The sequence below is a fragment of the Periplaneta americana genome, chromosome 2 (assembly GCF_040183065.1).
Source record: "Periplaneta americana isolate PAMFEO1 chromosome 2, P.americana_PAMFEO1_priV1, whole genome shotgun sequence".
In the NCBI taxonomy this organism is placed as follows: domain Eukaryota; kingdom Metazoa; phylum Arthropoda; class Insecta; order Blattodea; family Blattidae; genus Periplaneta; species Periplaneta americana.
The window spans coordinates 161,707,894-161,728,504 of record NC_091118.1 but is presented as its reverse complement, the minus strand read 5'-3'; the positions used below and the strand labels follow the sequence as shown (position 1 = coordinate 161,728,504).

The 20,611-nt window shown below is 35.0% G+C and overlaps 1 protein-coding gene across 4 annotated transcripts in view; it reads left to right on the top strand.

The window, feature by feature from the left end:
- The window catches only part of CenG1A (Centaurin gamma 1A), a 357,224-nt gene extending 345,243 nt beyond the window's left edge, over positions 1-11,981 (top strand). For all 4 annotated transcript variants that reach the window (XM_069818727.1, XM_069818726.1, XM_069818729.1 and 1 more), the window contains 2 exons: positions 3,048-3,192; positions 7,739-11,981. In XM_069818727.1, coding sequence (XP_069674828.1) covers positions 3,048-3,192; positions 7,739-8,041 — 448 coding nt within the window. In that variant the 3' untranslated portion in view covers positions 8,042-11,981. The remainder of the gene's footprint in view (positions 1-3,047; positions 3,193-7,738) is intronic.
- Positions 11,982-20,611: the final 8,630 nt, after the last annotated feature.

Here is a 20,611-nt window from a genome sequence, read left to right as displayed (position 1 = left end):
GCTCTCAAATAACTTCTAACTACTCATTACTTGGATTGGTAAAATTGTAGTAAAAGTGCGATTATCAAAAAGTGAATTTTGACTTAGGCGAGTTAATGCAAGTAAATTTTGAAATTGTAAATATATTACAGAGGACTCCCATTTTTAATTCCGATATTAAGGAATCATGTTCATGCTGTCCACGAGATACGAACTTCAGAATCTCGAAATCAGTGACAAGCATTTTAAGCATTGTCCCTCTGAGTGATGTAAAGATGAGGGAAATTTTTCTGTACCTTGAAGAATAATAGCCTACATGTTACAGTTACTCTAAATTAAGGTACCCTAAAACAAACTCCATAATGAAAGATGATACATGTACAGACGTTAATACGAAAACTGATGGATATTATGCATTAACTGAAAGTATTTGGAAAGAATTTGACATTATTTTCAGTTTTCAAAGTTTCTCTTAGGATAATATTTTTTACTACTATAGAACCTTAACGATAATAAGACAGTTAGCGTGAAATTTAGCTTTAATCGTTCTAACTTTGTTCAAGCAATCTCTGTTAGATTTTTGGTTATATATCTTCAACCTAATTTGGAGTGGCAAATACATATTGACTATATTACTAATAAAATAAGTAAAAGCATATTTATGCTGAGAGTCCTTAGAAATAACATAGATCAAAAGTCCCTTATGTTAATTAATTATGCCTACACACAGCTACATTAATTATGGAGTCCTTCTATGGGGAAATCGTTTCTATGCTAGAAAGATCAATGAGAATTATTTGTGAAGTCTCACCCAAAACTCAGTGTAAACCACTCTTTATTAAACTTGGAGTACTTTCTCTGCCATCAGTGTTTGTTTTAAGTAGTCTTCTCTATGTTAAAAAAATCATCTTTATGTCCGTCTGTTCTTGAGTTCATCATTAAAAAATTTAATGGTACAGTAGAACCTCTATTATCCGTGGTAATTAATAATAATAATAATAATAATAATAATAATAATAATGATTTATTTTAGCTGGCAGAGTTAAGGCCGTAAGGCCTTCTCTTCCACACAACCAGCAAAAAGTGTATATACATATGCATGAACTTACAAAGAATTCAACAAATTGATTTAGATAAGAGTTACATGTATACAAGAGTTATTTACGAATTAAACAACAAAATACTATGAACTATTAATTAAACACTGAAATAAACTGGGTAGCAGAATTAAACTAAAATACATAGAATGTTAATATATTTCAAATTATATTAGATAATAGAAAGAGATTATTATGAGACAATTTTGAAAATGCAGCACCATCAGGATGATGTCTAAAGAAAAAAAGCAACAGTGTAGTCAGTAATATTTTAAATCAGTATGATTGGAGTGAAATGCTAATAAGGTTATCTTTTAAGCTGTTCTTAAAGGTGTTTGTTGTCTTGCAGCCCCTAATACTTTGTGACAAGGAATTCCATTGACGCGAGGTGGATATTGTAAAAGATGAGGAATAACAAGATGTTCTATGAAGAGGTATATTTAGTGTGCCACAGATAAGTGATCTGGTATTTACGTCGTGGTTAGAGTATAGATAAGAGAAACGAGACGAAAGGTAATTTGGTGTTGAGGTGTGCAGAATTCGAAAGAGTAAAGACAAAGAGTGTAAAGTTCTGCGTTCTTTAAGTCGGAGCCACGAGAGACTTGCGAAGGACGGTGATATGTGATCATATCGTCGGATGTTGCACACGTATCTGATGCACATATTCTGAGCTCGCTGTAACTTGACTGACAGTTCAGAACTTAGATCACTTAACAAAACGTCACAATAATCGAAGTGCGGCATTACTAGGGTTTGTACTAGGGTAAGTTTTAGTTGCTGGGGCAAGAAGTTTCTCAAGCGACTCAAAGAGTGAAAGGAGGAACAGATTTTCTTTATCGTTTCTTTAACTTGAAAATTCCAACTTAGATTATTATCAAAAAAGAAGCCAAGATTTTTTACGACAGATGAATAAGGGATTAGTGTGTTGTTAAGGGTAACAACTGAAAGATTACTGTTATTAAGGGAGTTAACTACACGCTTATGTCCAATAATTATGGCTTGAGTCTTACTTGGGTTAAGTGCGAGTCCGAAATTGGCCGCCCAAGTGGAGACAGTGGCTAGGTCACAATTTAACTTGTCAATCGATTCATTGATCGTATTGGGTCTGGAATGTATGTAAAGTTGTAGGTCGTCGGCATAGAGGTGATATCGGCAATACTGTAAGTTCTTTGATACGTCATTAATGTAGATAGAGAAAAGTAGTGGTCCTAATACGGAGCCCTGCGGCACTCCCGCCTTTAATTAGGGGTGGGCTGAACGATTAATCGAAAAATCGGATAATCCGTACCATAAAATATTTTCGTAAATGTAGTGAATAATATTTACACTTTCGTAATTCCCTTCGTGGTGTTGTGTTTAACATGCTAGGTAGTGAAACAGAAGTTCACTAATTTAAGTCTCGTTTTCAACAACAGGTTTTTAATGGGCAAGGAAACAACTTGTAAAGGCTGTCTGTGGAAATATATGGGTAGTTGAGGTCTCTTGTTGTAGATTTACATACTTTATACACTCAAGTCTCGTATTGTGATGCGAGATGAGCCAGGGTTTCTCTTTTCCCAAACCACTCAAATATTTACACTTTTTTTTTTCGATTCTTAGCTCAGTGAGATTCCTTTTCACACTCGTAGAAAATATTTCATATAGAAGTTATACAGTACGACAATTCGAAGACTAGATCATGCTGTGTAAGGGAAAAGGTTTGTAATAACACTCTGTAGAAAAAATAACGTGCTAATACAATGTACAGTACTTCATATATTTCTGCAGCAAAAAAAAAAAAAAAAAAAAAAAAAAAAAAAAAAAAAAAAAAAAAAAAAAACCGGTTAATCCACCAATTGGTTAATAGGGTGACGGATAATCGGGATTCCCTATATTTTGTAAATTTAAATTTTATGACATTTAATTCATTGATGTTGCTATGAATTGTAATATTAGAGTACTTAATGTAAATTTGTTGTCATTGTTTTACAGGACAGATATGAAGACCATAACCCTCCTCCTGGCTCATGCTACTTTGGATCAAGTCAACTGCTGTGTAAGTGCACGAGATTTGCGCACACCTCTCCATCTAGCCTGTGCTATGGGCAACCTGCCAATAGCTCAGCTACTTATATGGGTAAGATAAGTTCTTATTTGTTTGTTAAGAGTTTCTGATATTGAACTCTCCAAATTTAGAAATGTTTAAGAGCAACCTCAAACTTTCAGCACAACGTGGAACTATTTGTGTTAGGGATTAAAATTTTAACAAGTCTTGGAGCATACTGTAACTACGTAACTAACACAAAACAGAGAGCTTAATATTTTTAATTAATGCTATGTCAACAAACAAAAGAAATAGATAAAATTATGATTAAGGTGTTGGTGGCGATAACTTAAATGTGAACGATACCACTTCTCGATTTGCACTAAAAGAACACGATCCCTGACAGAGTATAGTAAGGAACAGTAGATAACCCACCACATCGATGCACTTTAGTGCGCTTTCATTTATTTATTTAAAAACTATACTTACTGGTTCATAGCATGTGCACCAAATGTTGCTGAAAATATTACATTCCTTCCATCACACTGCACAGAAGATTGTGCAAGGGGTCTAGTTTAACTGCATCACTTCTTCTTTTTCTTCTTCTTCTTCTTTTTCTACCTCCTCCTCGTCTTTCTCCACCTAATGAGGGCGTGCACAAATTGCACATTTTTCGTCCCATAAACTAGAAATCATCCCAGAGACCAGATAACATGTTTCCCCAAGCTATCGATGCATAATAGGGCTTAAATCTGGACATTAATAGAATATCAGGTGATAACTCAACATCCATTGCACATTTCCTACAGATTGGGTTCTCTGTGAAGCTAAATACAGGTAGATATTCATTCATATGGCATTGTCTGGTTAGAAGTCCGGTTGTCCATCTTAAGGGTACAGCTAGGTGAAAATTTGTCATTTTTGGTAAAAAAAAAAAAATCACAATTTCAATTTTTTGCATTAAAAATTATTTATGGTCTCATGAAGTCTGGGGAAATTTTCATGCACTTATGCCCTTCCAATTGCATGATTCGGAAGCCATTTCATATTTATTTAAAATTTTAAACTCATTTTTGTTCTCTGCACATTTTGCTTTGCTCGAAAATGCTGTTTATTCTACAAAATTTGTACTACATTAATGATTTTTTTTTTCGTGAAACTTCTTTAATATGTATGTAACAAAACTGACTGGCAGGATTTTCTTTAAATTTCACATTTTTTAAATTATTATTATTATTATTATTATTATTATTATTATTATTATTATATTTTATTTTATTTTATTTTTCTTCTTGTGGGTAAAATAAATGAAAACACTGGATAGTAAGTTTGTTTTGGGATTTTGAAAGTAATAAAAGTGGAATTTTAGATAAAAATGTTAAAATTTGTGGGAATAATAGCAATTTTTTTTTTAATAATTTCAGACTGCCACCTTATTAGTTTAGAAAATTGAAGTTTCACCTCGGTATAGCCTTAAACTTCTCATTTATAATGCTAAGAGTTGTTTCGTTAAGTCAAGTTTTGTTTCCCCAATAAGGAGTTTGGCCTGTCTTAAGCTGGTGCAGATCTCCAGATTCTCAGTATTGCCCTTATCAGGCTGTCCTTAGAGCCTGTTTGATTATACACTGGAAATTCTGACATAAGGTTCTGGACCATAACACTTCATGATAAATAATTGATTAAATGGTGATCTTACTCGTGTTACCGGTAATTATGTAAGCATGTGCAGCTTGAGGGTGGATTGTCGCTATTGCCCCACGTTGGGCGCCAGTTGTGGTCCTCAATCAATCAATCAATCGATGCGATGGATGATGCCCTCGCTCGCATCAGCCTGCTGGTCCACGGCTGTCAGCACTCGTACTTCGAGAAGCGCGAATAGGGTAGGCGAATTTATTATTGTTTTAAGTAGTGGGCGCCAGCCCACCCTATTTCGACGCTCGGTGTAGCGTGAGGTCCACTCAGGGTAGCCGAGATACAGTTGTGGTGTAGGATGATGTCGGGAATAATAATCCCAAACCGGCTACTTATATAAAAGGCAGTGTTGATTCCAAAAAAAACTATAAGTTTATTGTCGTATTCACTTGATAAACCCTTGAGTATGTATTTCCGGCTGAACTTGTAATTCAATCGTGGGTCGCACTTCTGTATCGACTCTATGGCAGCGCTGAATATGCTCTGTCCAATGCTATAACTTCAATCCTTTGTTCGATACACTAAGATCGAAGCTCCTAAACGTTGATGAGTAGTCTCGTTGATGACAAAGTTCTATCTATCGAGTCTTCGCCGGAAGAAAGACTATTAAGTTGGGCCACCGACACCAAAAAGCTCAGTGTGTGGGGCCGTCGACACGAAAAAGATATCTGCTCCGTATGTAGGGGCGTCGACACGAAAAGAAGTAGTTATGCCCTGTATGTAGGACCGTCGACACAAAAAGAAGTAGTTATGCCCTGTATGTAGGGCTGTCGACACGAAGAAAAGGGATCTGCTCTCCGCGCCCCGTCACCCTTATTTATAAAAACTTATCCTACGCTAAAACTAACTATCCTATTGGCTAACAACTACGTCATTTAACCGGCCTAAAATCTATTCTCTATTGGTCCAAAGTGACCTCATAAGCTGAACCAAGATCTCTTCTCATTGGGCGCGAAATACGTCATCTCTAAATTTAGACTTTGGACTTCCCACAACATCAAATTATTTAGTAGATTTTTCGAGAATCCCCGTTCTTTTGGAAAACTCCGAGCTTTGCAATTGCTTTCCCACGGGTCTTGTCCAACTCTCGGATTTTATGCTTGAAAGCGCCTGTATAAGAACCCCGCACAAGGTGGCCGTAAATCTGTCCGATTCTAAGTGACTCAGACGAACACCTGCGTGGGAAACTAATTCTAACCAAGTCGCTAGAACATCCCTGCGAATACAAGTAACTAAAATACGGAGATATCACTTTGCTATTAAATCGGTCTCTCCCTCTCCTAATTACTGCTTCAAGCTTACAGCTGTTTCAGTGCTGTTCGACACCATCCTCAGAGCCTACTAAATCTCGGCGCTATCTCAACTTCGCTAGTAGGCTCTGAGGATGGTGTCGAATAGCACCGAAACAGCTGTAAGCCACACATGCTTACATAATTAACACGAGCAAGATCGCCATTTAATCAATTATTTATATTCAAGTGTTAAAAGATTCAACATGGACTTCATGATAGTTTCATGTTTGGCCAGTAAATTAGCTTGTTCATTACCATATACCCTGTTGTGTCCTGGGACTCAAGTAAGCTTTACTCTTTTATTTCTGGATAAAGTTTCCAGAGTGATTCTGCATTCTTAGATGAGCCTGGAGTTGACACACTACGCACTTAATGCACCCAGAGGAGCCTGGTTTACTTACTTATTTACTTACTTATATACGGCTTTTAAGGAACCCAGAGGTTCATTGCTCCTCACATAAGCCCTTCATAGGTGCCTGTCCTGAGCAAGATTAATCCAATCCCTACCATTATATTCCACCTCCCTCAAATCCATTTTAATATTATCCTCCCATCTACGTCTCGGCCTCCCCAAAGGTCTTTTCCACTCCAGCTTCCCAACTAATACTCTATATGCTTTCTGGATTCGCCCATATGTGCTACATGCCCTGCCCATCTTAAACGTCTGGGTTTAATGTTCCTAATTATGTTAGGTGAAGAATACAATGCGTGCAGTTCTGTGTTGTGTAACTTTCTCCATTCTCCTGTAACTTCATCCCGCTTAGCGCCAAATATTTTCCTAAGCATCTTATTTTCAAACACCCTTAATGTCTTTCAAAGTGAGAGTCCAAGTTTCACAACCATAAAAAGCAACCGTTAATATAACTGTTTTATAAATTCTAACTTTCAAGTTTTTTGACAGCAGACTAGATGACAAAAACTTCTCAACCGAATAATAATAGGCATTTCCCATATTTATTCTGCGTTTAATTTCCTCCCGAGTATCATTTATATTTGTTACTGTTGCTCCAAGATATTTGAATTTTTCTACTTCTTTAAAGGATAAATTTCCAATTTTCATATTTCCATTCCATACTGTGTTCTGGTTACGAGACATACTCATATACTTTGTTTTTTCGGGATTTACTTCCAAACCTATCTCTTTACTTGTTTCAACTAAAATTCCCTAATAGTTTGTGGATTTTCTCCTAATATACTCACGTCATCCACATAGACAAACAGCTAATGTATCAATTCCAAACCCTATCTGTTACCCTGGACTTTCCTAATGGCATATTCTAGAGCAAAGTTAAAAAATAAAGGTGATAGTGCATCTCCTTGGTTTAGCCCACAGTGAACTGGAAAAGCATCCGAGAGAAACTGGCCTATATGGACTCTGCTGTATGTTTCACTGACACATTTTTAATTAATCAGACTATTTTCTTGGGTATACCAAATTCAATAAGAATACCATATAAAACTTCTTTCTTAACCGAGTCATATGCCTTGAGCAGTCTGGCTATCAGACTGGCTTTGCATGATCCATTTAGGTTTTCCTGAATGCAGACTAAACAGTGAACAAGAATGACGAAAATGCATGCCATGCAAGAGCAATTTTTTGTCTTCCTGTCTCCATTCTTACTGAAGTAAATGATAATTATTTGTGACTGTTACAGCACAATGCTAACGTAAAGGCTGTTGACCATGAAGGACGGACATGTCTGGCATATGCGAGGGCAGCAAACAGCCTGGCACTGAACAAAGCTGCTGGTGGTAATAACATCGGGAGTGGCGGTGGAGGTCCTTGTGCAGAGCTGAGTGTAGCGGCCACTTCTAGTCTCGTGGAACTCTTGTTAGCCAATGGCTGCCCCGAAGTAACTAGTGGCACTTTACCTCGCAGGAGAGGTAGTGTGGGACGGCGTGGCGGTGGAGATAGTTCGGTGCCACCGTTTGATAAACTCCCGTCTAGTGTCATCTAGGGCCTGGGGATGGGCAGTCAGACTCTGCCCAGAAGAAGTTCGGGAGTCACCCAGCGGAAAGAAAGAGAGTCCATGTCCACTTTCATCTAGGGATCAAATCACACGAAAAATAGGGACATCACTGACAAGAAAAGGAGACTTGAAACTAAATACTTCATTATCAGAAAGTAGCATCAGGAGTTCCACGAGTTGCGTGAAAGATCTGTGTTGGTTAATACTTAATCAAATTAATGTGTTAAAAGCCTTTTTAGCCCATCATTGACGAGAAAGGGACAGATCGTTGTCTCGTATATTAAGAAGGAATAATGTCACACACATTACTTTGTTTCACTTAACCAATTTCAAATCGCAACTTTGGGCAGTACAGTATTTATTTCTCATGTAATTTGTCGACACAGAATGTAACATGAATTAATGGCTATATAATTGACTCCCATATCTTAACTTACCTGCAATCTTTATATGGAGAGGAAAATGGTATTGTAGTTTAAATAAAAGTTTGGCGGGTTCTGGCTGACTTCCACTTCGCACAAGTGCAGAACAGGGCTGTGACTAAATCAGTTGCGAGTAGTATCGTACTCTGAAATAAACTTCATAATAATTTTCTAGTTACATAAGAAGAAGATGCAAGACATGATCACTGTCGTGTGTTTAAAATTTGATTTCCATTCTTGAAGGCGTAAACTAGTACTAAACAGTAATTGACTTAAGTTGATATTTTCGTTTAGTCTGAAAGAATATTTTTAGAAGCTGTATAAGCCTGAAAACTCTCGGTGACTGAGTTCACACTGTAATTACAAGTTTGTCTGTCTGTTTTCTCATGTTGTTTTCAGTTGGTAGCAATCTTCGTCTACCTAACTATCTTCTATTGAAGATTTTCGAAAAACACGTGTAAATTTTTCTTTGTTTCTTCTCTTCTTTCATGCTTTAAGAGCTGTAAGTCGTCTTGTCATGAAACTAAAAACTGCGTTGATGTATTTCTCTGACGAGAGACTGTATGATTTTGTAATTTGTTTGTATAAAATGACCCACTCATAAAATCAATTTGATAGGGAATGTATTTCGCATTATTTAACATATTACGTATAATTCTTACTGCAAGCATATTCTACACGAAGAATTATCCACTAGGTGTAGAGATGGCGATGAATAGTAATGGGTCATGAGAACTGGAAAGCTTCATTTATTTATTACATATTTTTCCACACATTAAGATAGTGCAAAAAAAATACGACTCCTTACATTTTCTAGTCACACATTGAAAAACGTGAGTAAGATTTCACGTTACTACAATTACCAAAATAGAGAATGTACAAAATGTAAAATGTCTATTTGTTGAACATTGAACAAGTAGACAAAATTGAGTTTTCTATACTTGTATTGTATTGTAATTTAACACAAAATACATTTACTTGAAATTTACAGTGAAATTCCTCTAACCTGTAAACTGGAAACAAACATGAAATAACTTTATATTATTAATCTCATTTGTTATTTCTGAATTAAAAATGTGACAGAGGATTTAAGGAAATCCCAATGATTGCGTGAAGCATCTATAATCGAATTGAAGTAACAAAATACAATACACACTTTCTTTAATACTGTACTGTAGTGGAAAACCACTTACACTTATGTTTCCATGGTACCATGAGTGACGTCATCGTATTGCAAGGAAATGGGACAGTTTTGTATGTAAACGTTTCACGTTAAAAAGAAATATCTGATGATACTGATTCTCTCTCAGTCGTATTATACCATAGAAACGAAAATATTCAGCACTGACAGTAAAATAGGTGTATGACTTCGCATTCCCCCTTAATTGAGTTCCATGCTTGGTAATCAAACATTCAATAGAAAGAATAGTTCGTGCGTTTGTTTTGTTTTTGTAACTCTGAGTTAATAAGCCAATTGCATGTCTGAATTTCCTGTTTTTTAACGAACTGTTCATCTTTGAACAGTATCGGTAATGGAACATTAAATTTAATGAAATGAGCTTGAAAACATCTATATGGATGGGCAGGTTGCTAAAACTATGGGAGTGGGGACCAAATGAAGTTTCTTTGATGGCATTTTACTTATAATGTTGTTACAATTTATTCACTGTTTAAAAACAGCCCTGGTCTGATGGAAGATCTTCATGCAGTACTGGCTCAACTTTTGAATTTTGTTTCCCCCATTTCGTTCTGATAACTGTACATTTACGCCAAGAAAAGTGCATGTTGTATTCTAGATGTAAATAATTTGTTCATCTTTATAATTATATTACCACATTACTTTTCTCTGAGTATGCTACCAGAACCTTGCAGGAATAAAAATTATGGAGAACTTACGTGATACAAATTTTATTATAGTAAACTCCTTGTATGTATATACTTTTTCTTTTTTTGATAATATTTGTTTATATACTATATTATTTAATATGTGACATGTACAGATTTGTTCTTGCTGAAATCAAAGATCTATCATGTTTGTGATCAACGTATAATTTATTTTTAGACATACCTGTCCATTTATGTGTTTCAGATTGATAGTTATGTCTAGATGTTGTTAATTTTGTCTCCATAGTTTATTCATTGTCATCAGATATGCATAAAATAGCAAATATGATTGAGTTAATAACACTTTTAAGGCAAGGTTTTGGTTTAATGTTTCTTGTTCAAACTGTAAATAGTCTGTAAACTTTGCGTACCGGTAATATATTTAAACAAAGAAATTTATTTAAATGGAAAGAACTCCTGATATTAATCTAAGGTACTGTAATTGGTCACCCATATGTTTTTTCTGCATTTTAAGAGAACTATTAAGATAGGGAGTACATAGTAACAAAGAAACAAGACAAAGTGTGCACAGCTATTTGTTTGTAGTGTGCAAACGCACACTAACCACTGCACCAGTTTTCCAAGTGTGTCACTTCAACAAATTAAGTAAATTTTCATCCCTTTTCATAAATATTAATATACCTTTTCCATTCATCACAACCTCTTCATGTCGAAAAAGAGAAATCATCTCCTTAATGCTTGTTTGTGGCCTCTAGATGATTAAATTAAATTGATAAAAGAATCCACGCTATGTAAATAACTAAAAAAAAGCCACCGACTGCCTTCGATATCATGTATTATATTGTTGTGCCCTGTTCTCGTGTAACATTGTTTCTTCCTTTCCTATTTTACTGCTTCTCTCATTTCAAATGGAAGTGTTAGAATTATTAAAAAATTCTTGTGTACAATGAGGCCAAAGAAAATTGTAAATATTGTAATCAATAATTTGTACTGTACTCTACAATGCATTAAGTGAATATGAATATATATATCTGCCATTAAAAATCGTTGTAAAAATAATTTACAAAAACCTTGAGTTTACATTGGGAATGATTTCTCAAACAGTAACACTCCATAATTGACTAGAAGAATGGTTACATATCTACACAGATGGGTCTACTATCGATAACAACTCAGGATCAGGAATTACGTGTGCGTTATTCTCATTTCATCAACCAGCAGGACATCATACAACAAATTTTGATGCGGAAATAATGGCTGTTCATATCTCACTCCAACACCTACTATACAGAATAGATAAATTTCAAAATGCTGTCATTCTCTCTGATTCTAAAGCAGCATTATATGCAATAAATTCATATAAAATGATGTCAGTCCAAATTAAAGAATGTCACAAAATGATCCAACAGCTTAAAAAACTACAGAAAAGAATTCAATTGCAATGGATACCGGCACATTGCGGAATTGCTGGAAATGAAACTGCTGACTTTCTTGCCAAAAAAGGATCCAATTTAATTCAGAATACAAATACAAGCCTACCTTGTACATCCATCAAAAGACTAAGGAAAAATAAATATAAAATCAAGCAAAACCAAGCACTATGTACCAAAGCCAAAGATAAAAAATGGAGCATTTTAATAAAAAAAAAAAAAAAACAGAAATTATTCCAGAAATCCCACATAAATCTGCAGTAGCAAAATTCAGACTGCTTACAGAACACGATTATTTGGCCAAACACTTGAATAAAATAGGAATTTACACAAATCCAAATTGCCCTCTGGCAACAAAGAAGAAGAAATGACTGAAGATCATCTACAAACCTGTGAAGTTCTACCTGATGGATCCACCACAGAGAAATATTGGAGAGCAAGAACGCTAATGGCTTCGTTGCCAAAGCCCGGCATTAGATAACAACAACAACAACAACAACAACAACTAGATGCACGGAAATCACTTATCTGCGATTATATTCATTTTTCATTTGAAATTGTTTTTTTTCTCCCCCTTCATTTTATAACGAAAGATAAACTAAGGATACAGAGAAAGAACGATCAGAGTCACAATTTTCATAAGGGTGACGACATCATCTAAGTCAGTATATTACTGCTAAATTTATGTGTTTTTCTTATCAAAACTGATAAAGGAGAATTATCACTACGGATACAATCATCCTTTCCTACATTTTCATTAGGAACAACAATAAATTTTGCAGTAATATATTGAATTAGATGATATCACCCTTAAGAAAATTGTGACTCTGTTCGTTCTTTCTCTGTACCCTTCAAACGTGTTAGTTTACATGCCTTTCAGGAACATGGGATGCAGTGAGGTAGATCCTCATCTTTTTTGACATATATAATAGCAAGTGATATGAGCATTTTCTCCCATAGAAAAGGCCTGGTACACAATTTTGTGCAAGACCAAGTGGATTCTGGAGTCGTTCTGGAAGTTATGACTAGATGAAAAATTCTTCTTTCACATTTGGCTTCTATCCAGACACTACCAATTCGTAGTTTGTTGCTCCACTGACAGAGATAACTTTTCCCCATCTTATGTAGCAGGATACGAAGTAGCAATTGACGAAATTAAAGTGCTATTATAAAAGCATAACATATTATGTGATATTTATGTACGTACTACAGTCCACATCTGTGGAGTAACGGTCAGCGTGTCTGGCCGCGAAACCAGGTGGCACAGGTTCGATTCCCGGTCGGGGCAAGTTACCTGGTTGAGGTTTTTTCCGGCGTTTTCCCTCAACCCAATATGAGCAAATGCTGGGTAACTTTCGGTGCTGGACCCTGGACTCATTTCACTGGCATTGTCACCTTCATCTCATTCAGACGCTAAATAACCAAAGATGTTGATAAAGCATCGTAAAATAACCCACTGAAATAAAAAAAAAATATGTACTGCATTAACCCTTCAGTACTAGCATGGGAGACACCTGTCAACCAGCGTGTTTCTTTTCATTGTTGCATTTCCTATAAAGGGTTTACAACCGTGAGGCTTTAAGTACATTCAAAACAAAGCTCAAATAATAACATTCTTTAGTTTCAGTCTTGAAATTTTTCGTATAACTTGTGTAGTTAAGGTTTTATTATTTGCCACCCAGAATAATAAAAAACCGCGGTCGTCTGCTAGTGTTTGCGTCGAGACAGACAGATAGAGAGAGCAAGACAGCGTACAACATTGCCACATCGTACTCCACGTGCCGTGCAATACAAATAGTGCAGGAGAGAATTTAAATTATCAAAAGACAATAATGACCTTAGCCATTGATTACTGTAAGCTGACACCAAACAAACCCTCTTTCCTTCACGAACAATATTCTTTGCAAGGTTCTCAATCTCATACCACATGCTTCTGCAGTTGTTTATTGCGCATTGGCAAAGTTGCAGCCAGCATCATGATAGCCATCAGTGTTCTGCTCATCAACGTTTTTAAAATGATTATTATACATCTTAAACAGTATTTCCTGCGCCTGCCTGTGCAGTACTTGCTTTTTTTACAGTCTCTCCTTCCATTTATTTATCTTACACAGTAAATGAACACGTGAACAGATGATCTTGGGAGCACTTGTTACAGACTGATTTGATTGGTTCTACTGTACAAGTTTATGACATCACATCACATACCAGAAATACAGCGCATATAGCAGATGACTGCCTTCCGAAATGCTGTCGACTCCAGAAACAGGAACCTTGTGAGATTTTGGTTTGATACTACAGAACGATTAGATAAGGTAAATGAAATTATTAATTCTAAATAGGGATGTTGTTAATTTGTGTAATTTCCTTGACGAAATCATCAGAGGCACAACCAAGATAGAGTCGATTATTATAAAGATGTGTAACAAAGTGAAAGAAAAGTACTAGTTCTTCAAAGATGGAAACTTTGATGTGGCTAAGTACAGAAAGATTACAGAGCATTTGTGTGGACACAGACTGATGCCATGTAAGCTACAGAATTATTGTTATTCGTTGGTAGACCTAATACATTAGATTTTTCTTCCTATAGTCTCCTAATATTTTAATTTATAGTCCTATTAAATAATCAGACGAAATGTATAATATGAAGAAATGAGCTGACAGGGACCATCTAGATTTTTGTAGCCCACGAGTGCTTTGTAGCAAAAGATAATCTTATTATTCAGCTTATTGCAATAAAAATCAGTGCTTTATAGTAGTTGGATTAAATTAGAGATGGCAGTCACAGTCTGGTATATAAAGTCACGAAGCTTTGAGTTGATGAGGGTACTAGGAACAATAGACTGCCTGTAATGTTACACATTGCATTTGATGAGGCGATAGTAGCGATCCTAGTGGTTAGCAACTATCTAAGGATGCATATTCTTTACGTATTGAGCTTCGTGACTTTATATCGTTGCTTACGAGATTAAGCAAGGCTTTATATAGGCCTACTAGACTGTGTGGCAGTAGTGATGTGATGTCTGCGCAGAAGGGCGCGAAACATTCGAAGAGTAATAAAGGACGCGATTTCCACCAGATTGAGGAAACTGAAGCCTAGAAAAGTCCAAGAAGTCGTCCAGTATTAGCTGCAAGAGTGAGAAAGTTAAGGTGAGTACAGTATTTCTTTTAACCATAAACGCTTTTTACTTTTTTTTATGATTGCAGGCAATGTAAACCAATAGGCCTATGTACGCTAGGCTATATTTTTTTTTCTCTCCAATACTTAGTGACATTACATTTTGTTAATCGATAATAGCCTACATACGCAGTGATTAGGTATATGAACTATTTGTATTGTTCTCTAACTGCATCAAAGAGCGCAGACAGTTACATAACCTATTACACCTTTGATAAGCTTGCCCAAAAATTCAGAGAATAATATCTCTGTTTTGTAGTAATTTAAATATTAGCTTTGCATGAAGAATATCTTAATACGTCACCTTCTGCAAAAATAAAAAAGTGAGCGAGAAAATATCGCATAGGCCTAATAGTTTATTTGTGAAAAATTGAGATTATCAGATTGTTACCTGCTACTCCTGTTTTGTACAAAACCGAATATTTCCGTAATTATTTACTTTAGCGATATCGTTCTTAGGCAATGGTAAACTTTAGCGGTCCCTGCTTAGGTCCTTATTGCACGCATGTAAGTACAACGGGATTCAAAAGCACTGCCATAATAAAAGAAATCTGATGGTTTTATGTATGCAATTGACGGCGTAGTTTACGAAGCCGACACTAGAGTGGCATAAAAAGCGCAATTATATTAATTTGTCTATGATTAAGTTATATTTACACAATGAACGTCTGTCACTTTAACCTCTCCTTTAAATGTCAGTCGACGGTTCGAACCCCGAAATTAAATTATTCTTTATTATAGGTACATAAAAATCGCAATTATATTAATTGTCTATGAATATATTTACACAATGAACGTCTGTCACTTTAACCTCTCTTTTAAATGTCAGTCGACGGTTCGAAACCCGAAATTAAATTATTCTTTATTATAGAATTAATACAATTGCTCGAAAAATCTAAATAATGTGTATACAGAATGAACTTCTCCCTTTAAATCTCAGTTTACAGTTTGAACCAAGTGACGGCTATATTTTCCGAGTTCGGGCCCCGAAAATTAATTACTTTTATTGGGGGTATAATTCAATTGCTGTAAAAATCTAAAAACTTGTATACACAATGAATAATACACAATAATGTAATAACACAGCCATTTTAAATTAACAAGCAAAGCTGTTGTCAAAATTAGTAATGTAATAAATTTAATTAAATTTCGGGTCTCGAACTGAGAATATATAACCGCCCTGGGTTGAAACTGTAGACTGATGTCTAAAGAGAGAGGGTAATTTTGTATACTTTTTTTTTTAGGTTTTTCCAGCAATTGTATTATATCTATAATAAAACAATAATTAATTTTCGGTGCTCGAACTCAAAGAAATATAGGTGAAGAATACAATGCGTGCAGTTCTGCGTTGTGTAACTTTCTCCATTCTCCTGTAACTTTATCCCTCTTAGCCCCAAATATTTTCCTAAGAACCTTATTCTCAAACACGCTTAACCTATGTTCCTCTCTCAAAGTGAGAGTTTATTTTAATTTAGCACATTTACCTTCTTTAATTGTAGGTAGAAAATTCACCACAGTCCCTTCTATGATATTAGTTTACGTCCTCTGGTAGATAGTAGATGAATATAATTCAGTACAACCCAGTATAGTAAGAAATAAATCAATAATACAATTAAAATGTTTATTTAGTGTAAAGTGTGCATAAGTTCCATTTATTTGTTGCATAATATGTTGCAGGTATAATTATAAAACTGTGTTAATTTTAATGTGAAGAGAATTCAACATGTTAACATAACCTGTTTGCATTAACATTTTAAGTTGAGAACGAAAGCTATTTTGAGATTTAATAAAGAAGAATATATTTAGGATAGACTTCAGAACACGATTACCATCCTTACTTGTAGGTAGAAAATTCATCACAGTCTCTCCTATGAAATATAGCCTACATAGGTTAGGCCTACCGTAAATTATTTCCCCTCGTAGATGTCGATAAATACAATTCAGTACAACTCAGTATCATAATAAATAAGTTAATTAAAATACGTGACATTATGCTTAATTATGATATATGATTGCAGATATAGATATATGAGGTAAATACAGTAAACATAACCTATAATTCCTATATGGTATCATAACGTAGTTATGGAATGACGGGAATGCTGTGTCCGCAAGGATACGCCGCTTGCCTGCCAACACTACAGTTCCCTCGCGGTCTTCATACTGAAGTGATGCACACACATTCTTTTGCATCAAGGTAAATCGAATGAACGGACAAAGCTAACTTAGTATCATTATTTTGAAAATTATATATGTGAACGTGCCTAACATTGCTGTTGAAATATTTGTTATACTTGTGCTGCGAGACATGTTATAACGGCGTCGTAACAAATTTTATGCTCGACCATGCCGAAATGTAGTAATTATGCACCTGGTAGCAGTCCTTTAATGCATGTCATTAAAGTACACCTATTCATTAAAGTTCAGGTTTTCGATTATTCTCGGATATGCAATCGAAAGACAACTAGGGAAACGTCACGGAGGCTGGAAATCCAATACTGTTGCAGAAGGTTATGTTCTGTTATTATAATAATTAGCGTTAATTGTAAATAATATTCAAATAAATTCAATTTGTCATCTCGTTTTTCAATGTCGAATTCAATTTCAAGGTTACATCAAGGTTAATTTTTATCTTACTCTCGAGATTATATCAAGGTCGTCGACATTCGTTTCCCGGAAAAAATCAATACTTTCGCGTCTGCGCACATCTCACAATTTATGAGGCAGGCTATTGCACTCACATAACAATAACATGAATACTTATGAATAATTTCAAGTTAGAAATATGGTCGAGCATAAAAAGTCGTATGAAACTCGCCTATAATGGTAATTAAGACTCTCGTATGAAAATTATGAAACTCGCTTGCGCTCGTTTCATAAATATCCTCGCGTCTTAATTACTACCATTATAGGCTCGTTGCATAATGTACTATTCATTCACACGTTGCCATTCTTTGTCATCGAACCCGCAACCTTGAGCACACATGGCCAGCGCTATACCGACTACGCTACCGAGGCAGACATGTAATAGTAGGCCTATATTACAATATAAGGTTGGGAAGTACTTTTTACAAAATCGAAGAAAAGTTTGAAAAACGAATTTTTCAGTTTCCGAGATTATGTAATACACTTCACAAACGTGTGTTGTACAACATTTTTTGCACGATCTTTTTTTTTAAAATTGCGAATGCAATATATTTTGCATTGAAAATTTAGAGCAATATTATTCCAAAGCCTTTGCAAACCTGCACTGTAATGGTAACTAAGTAACAATAAGTGCATTGTAAATTGGTTTATTTCAGTAGTTTTTTTTTGTTATGAAGAATGGTTTCCCTAGCAACAAGTTTATGTGTGGGGAATTCTAACTTTCAAGACCCAACAACAATAGCTGTAAATACAGCAAAAAACACGATCGTGCAAAACACTCGTTTTTCTGGTGAATTTCTGTATCATAACTCACGCACTCTCAACCCGGCTGCTTTGCCTTGTTCGTAACTAACCTTGCATTCCGTACTTCTCGCTACCTGTTCGTGGGCCGACGCACTCTGATCGCGGAACTGTACTGCTGAAAGCGAGCCCGGATAAAATGATGGCTCTGTACTTCAAAGGAAAATTTCCCACCAGGAAGTTATCAGGATCATATGGTTGGATGTGTAAATTGGACTCCAATGTGCCACGAAGAGAATAAAATCATATGAGTTTAAACATTTTATATAATTGCCAAGTTGTAAATTTACGAATAATAGAGAGACACACATATTATAATATGGCACACATAGAAACCAATTTTCATTGTTAATAAATGCTTACGTACAATAATTATTGAAAATTGCAACAAAATCCTTCATTATTATAAACTAGAATAGTGAGGGGTTTTGCATCTATTTAGTATAGAATTTTTTGTGATATCAAGAACTGTGAACTACATGTGAGTTGAGTATGAAAATTAGTGTGTTTTAACAAGATAAATATTATTACTTTTGTATTGATCCTTGAATTTCTTACGCTATGATATTAATAATTTTATGCGTTATTTATATGAATGTTCCCCAAGAATTACATCTTATTTCATCGTATCAGTAGCATTATATTAATGTATACAATAGGCAATGACTGATATAGGCGGAAATATTTAAGTAACAATCAGTGCTTTGTAGTGTTAGTAGTGATTTGGCGTCTCTGAAAAATGAAGCGGAACGTTCGCAGAGTAGCATAATATGCGATTTCCACAACGCTGAGGAAACTGAAGCCTAGAAAGAGTCCCAGGAGTCCTCCAGTATTAGCTGCAAGAACAGAATTAAAGAAACTTGAGTAACGTGCATGGATTTCAATTTATTAAATACAGTATCTAATTCGATACTCACAAAAGTACAATACTATGTTAACGTGGGAGGATATTATATATTTTCTCGGCTAATTAAATCGAGTTTTCATTAATTTTTTCAATAATTAATTAGTTCAGTTTGTCTCTCTTATTATACAAGATTATATAGTTTTTTTTTTTTCAGAAGTAAGAGGTAATTTTAATTGCTTATATTTTTTAAACAATCTAAAAAATTATGGCATTGGCTTATTACACAAGAAGTGAGATTTTTTGTTTCATGCTCATATTTTCTATACAATCTAAAAACATTATGGCACTGGCTTATTACACAAGAAATAGGATTTTTTGTTTCATGATCATATTTTTTAAACAATCTAAAAAATTATAGCACTGGCTTATTACACAAGAAGTGGAATTTTTTTGTTTCATCATGACCAGGGATAGGCAGCTCGTGCTCACCAAGTGCTAAAAAAAACCTTGAAAGGGAGAAAGACAGACGAAGCCATCCGTAGCAGTTGAAAGTTTTGTAGTTTCGCTGCAAAGCAGTTCACTGCCGCGGTGCGCTCTGGCGGCTCATGTAGGTGGTTGTGATATCTACTCTATGATTTGAATTTCAGAATGACGCATTGTATAATAATTATAGTAATTTTACACAGACTGTACCTAAGCACACATAACAAAATTATATTATTTCCTATCTTCGTAAATTAGTTTAGTACTGAAGACACAAACTGAATACAACATTTTCAAGATACAACAAACATAGCTGCAACACTTATTTATTATTACACTATTTGTTAATATTTCTTATTATATGTCTTATTTTTTTTAAACATAGAACGCGAGAATTTACAAGTGTTTATACATTAAAGAGTATTCCTCTTTTCTCAGAAAGGTAATAGTCAGTGTTCGCAAATAATCACAAATTCAAGGAAATATTTTGTACATGTCACGGCAGAGGAAATAAACTTACTTCTAAGCTCTTTCTGTATATTGAGAGCTCTTACACTTCTTTCTTGTATTAAACTCTGACTCAAGCACATAATATGGAAGCAAATAGTATATTTGGAAATTCTGACTTAGGCAGCATTGCGAACGGTTCGATTCCTGATTTAGATGGAATTTGAATGAGTGCTGTTCTGTAGATTTATAAATTCAAGCTATAAACTTTCAGAATCTTCTATCGGCTGTAAGCCAAAAGGATTTCAGAAAAATCTCCATCCCTTGTCAATTGTCACTTTTTTCCAAACTTACCAGTGAATTCTGTTGTAGGTCTTGAAGTAGGGTCTTATATTTGATAAGAAGATTTTCTTATCACTCTTCAAGATAGTTTATAGCCAAAGAAAGTGAAGTTGTCTATGT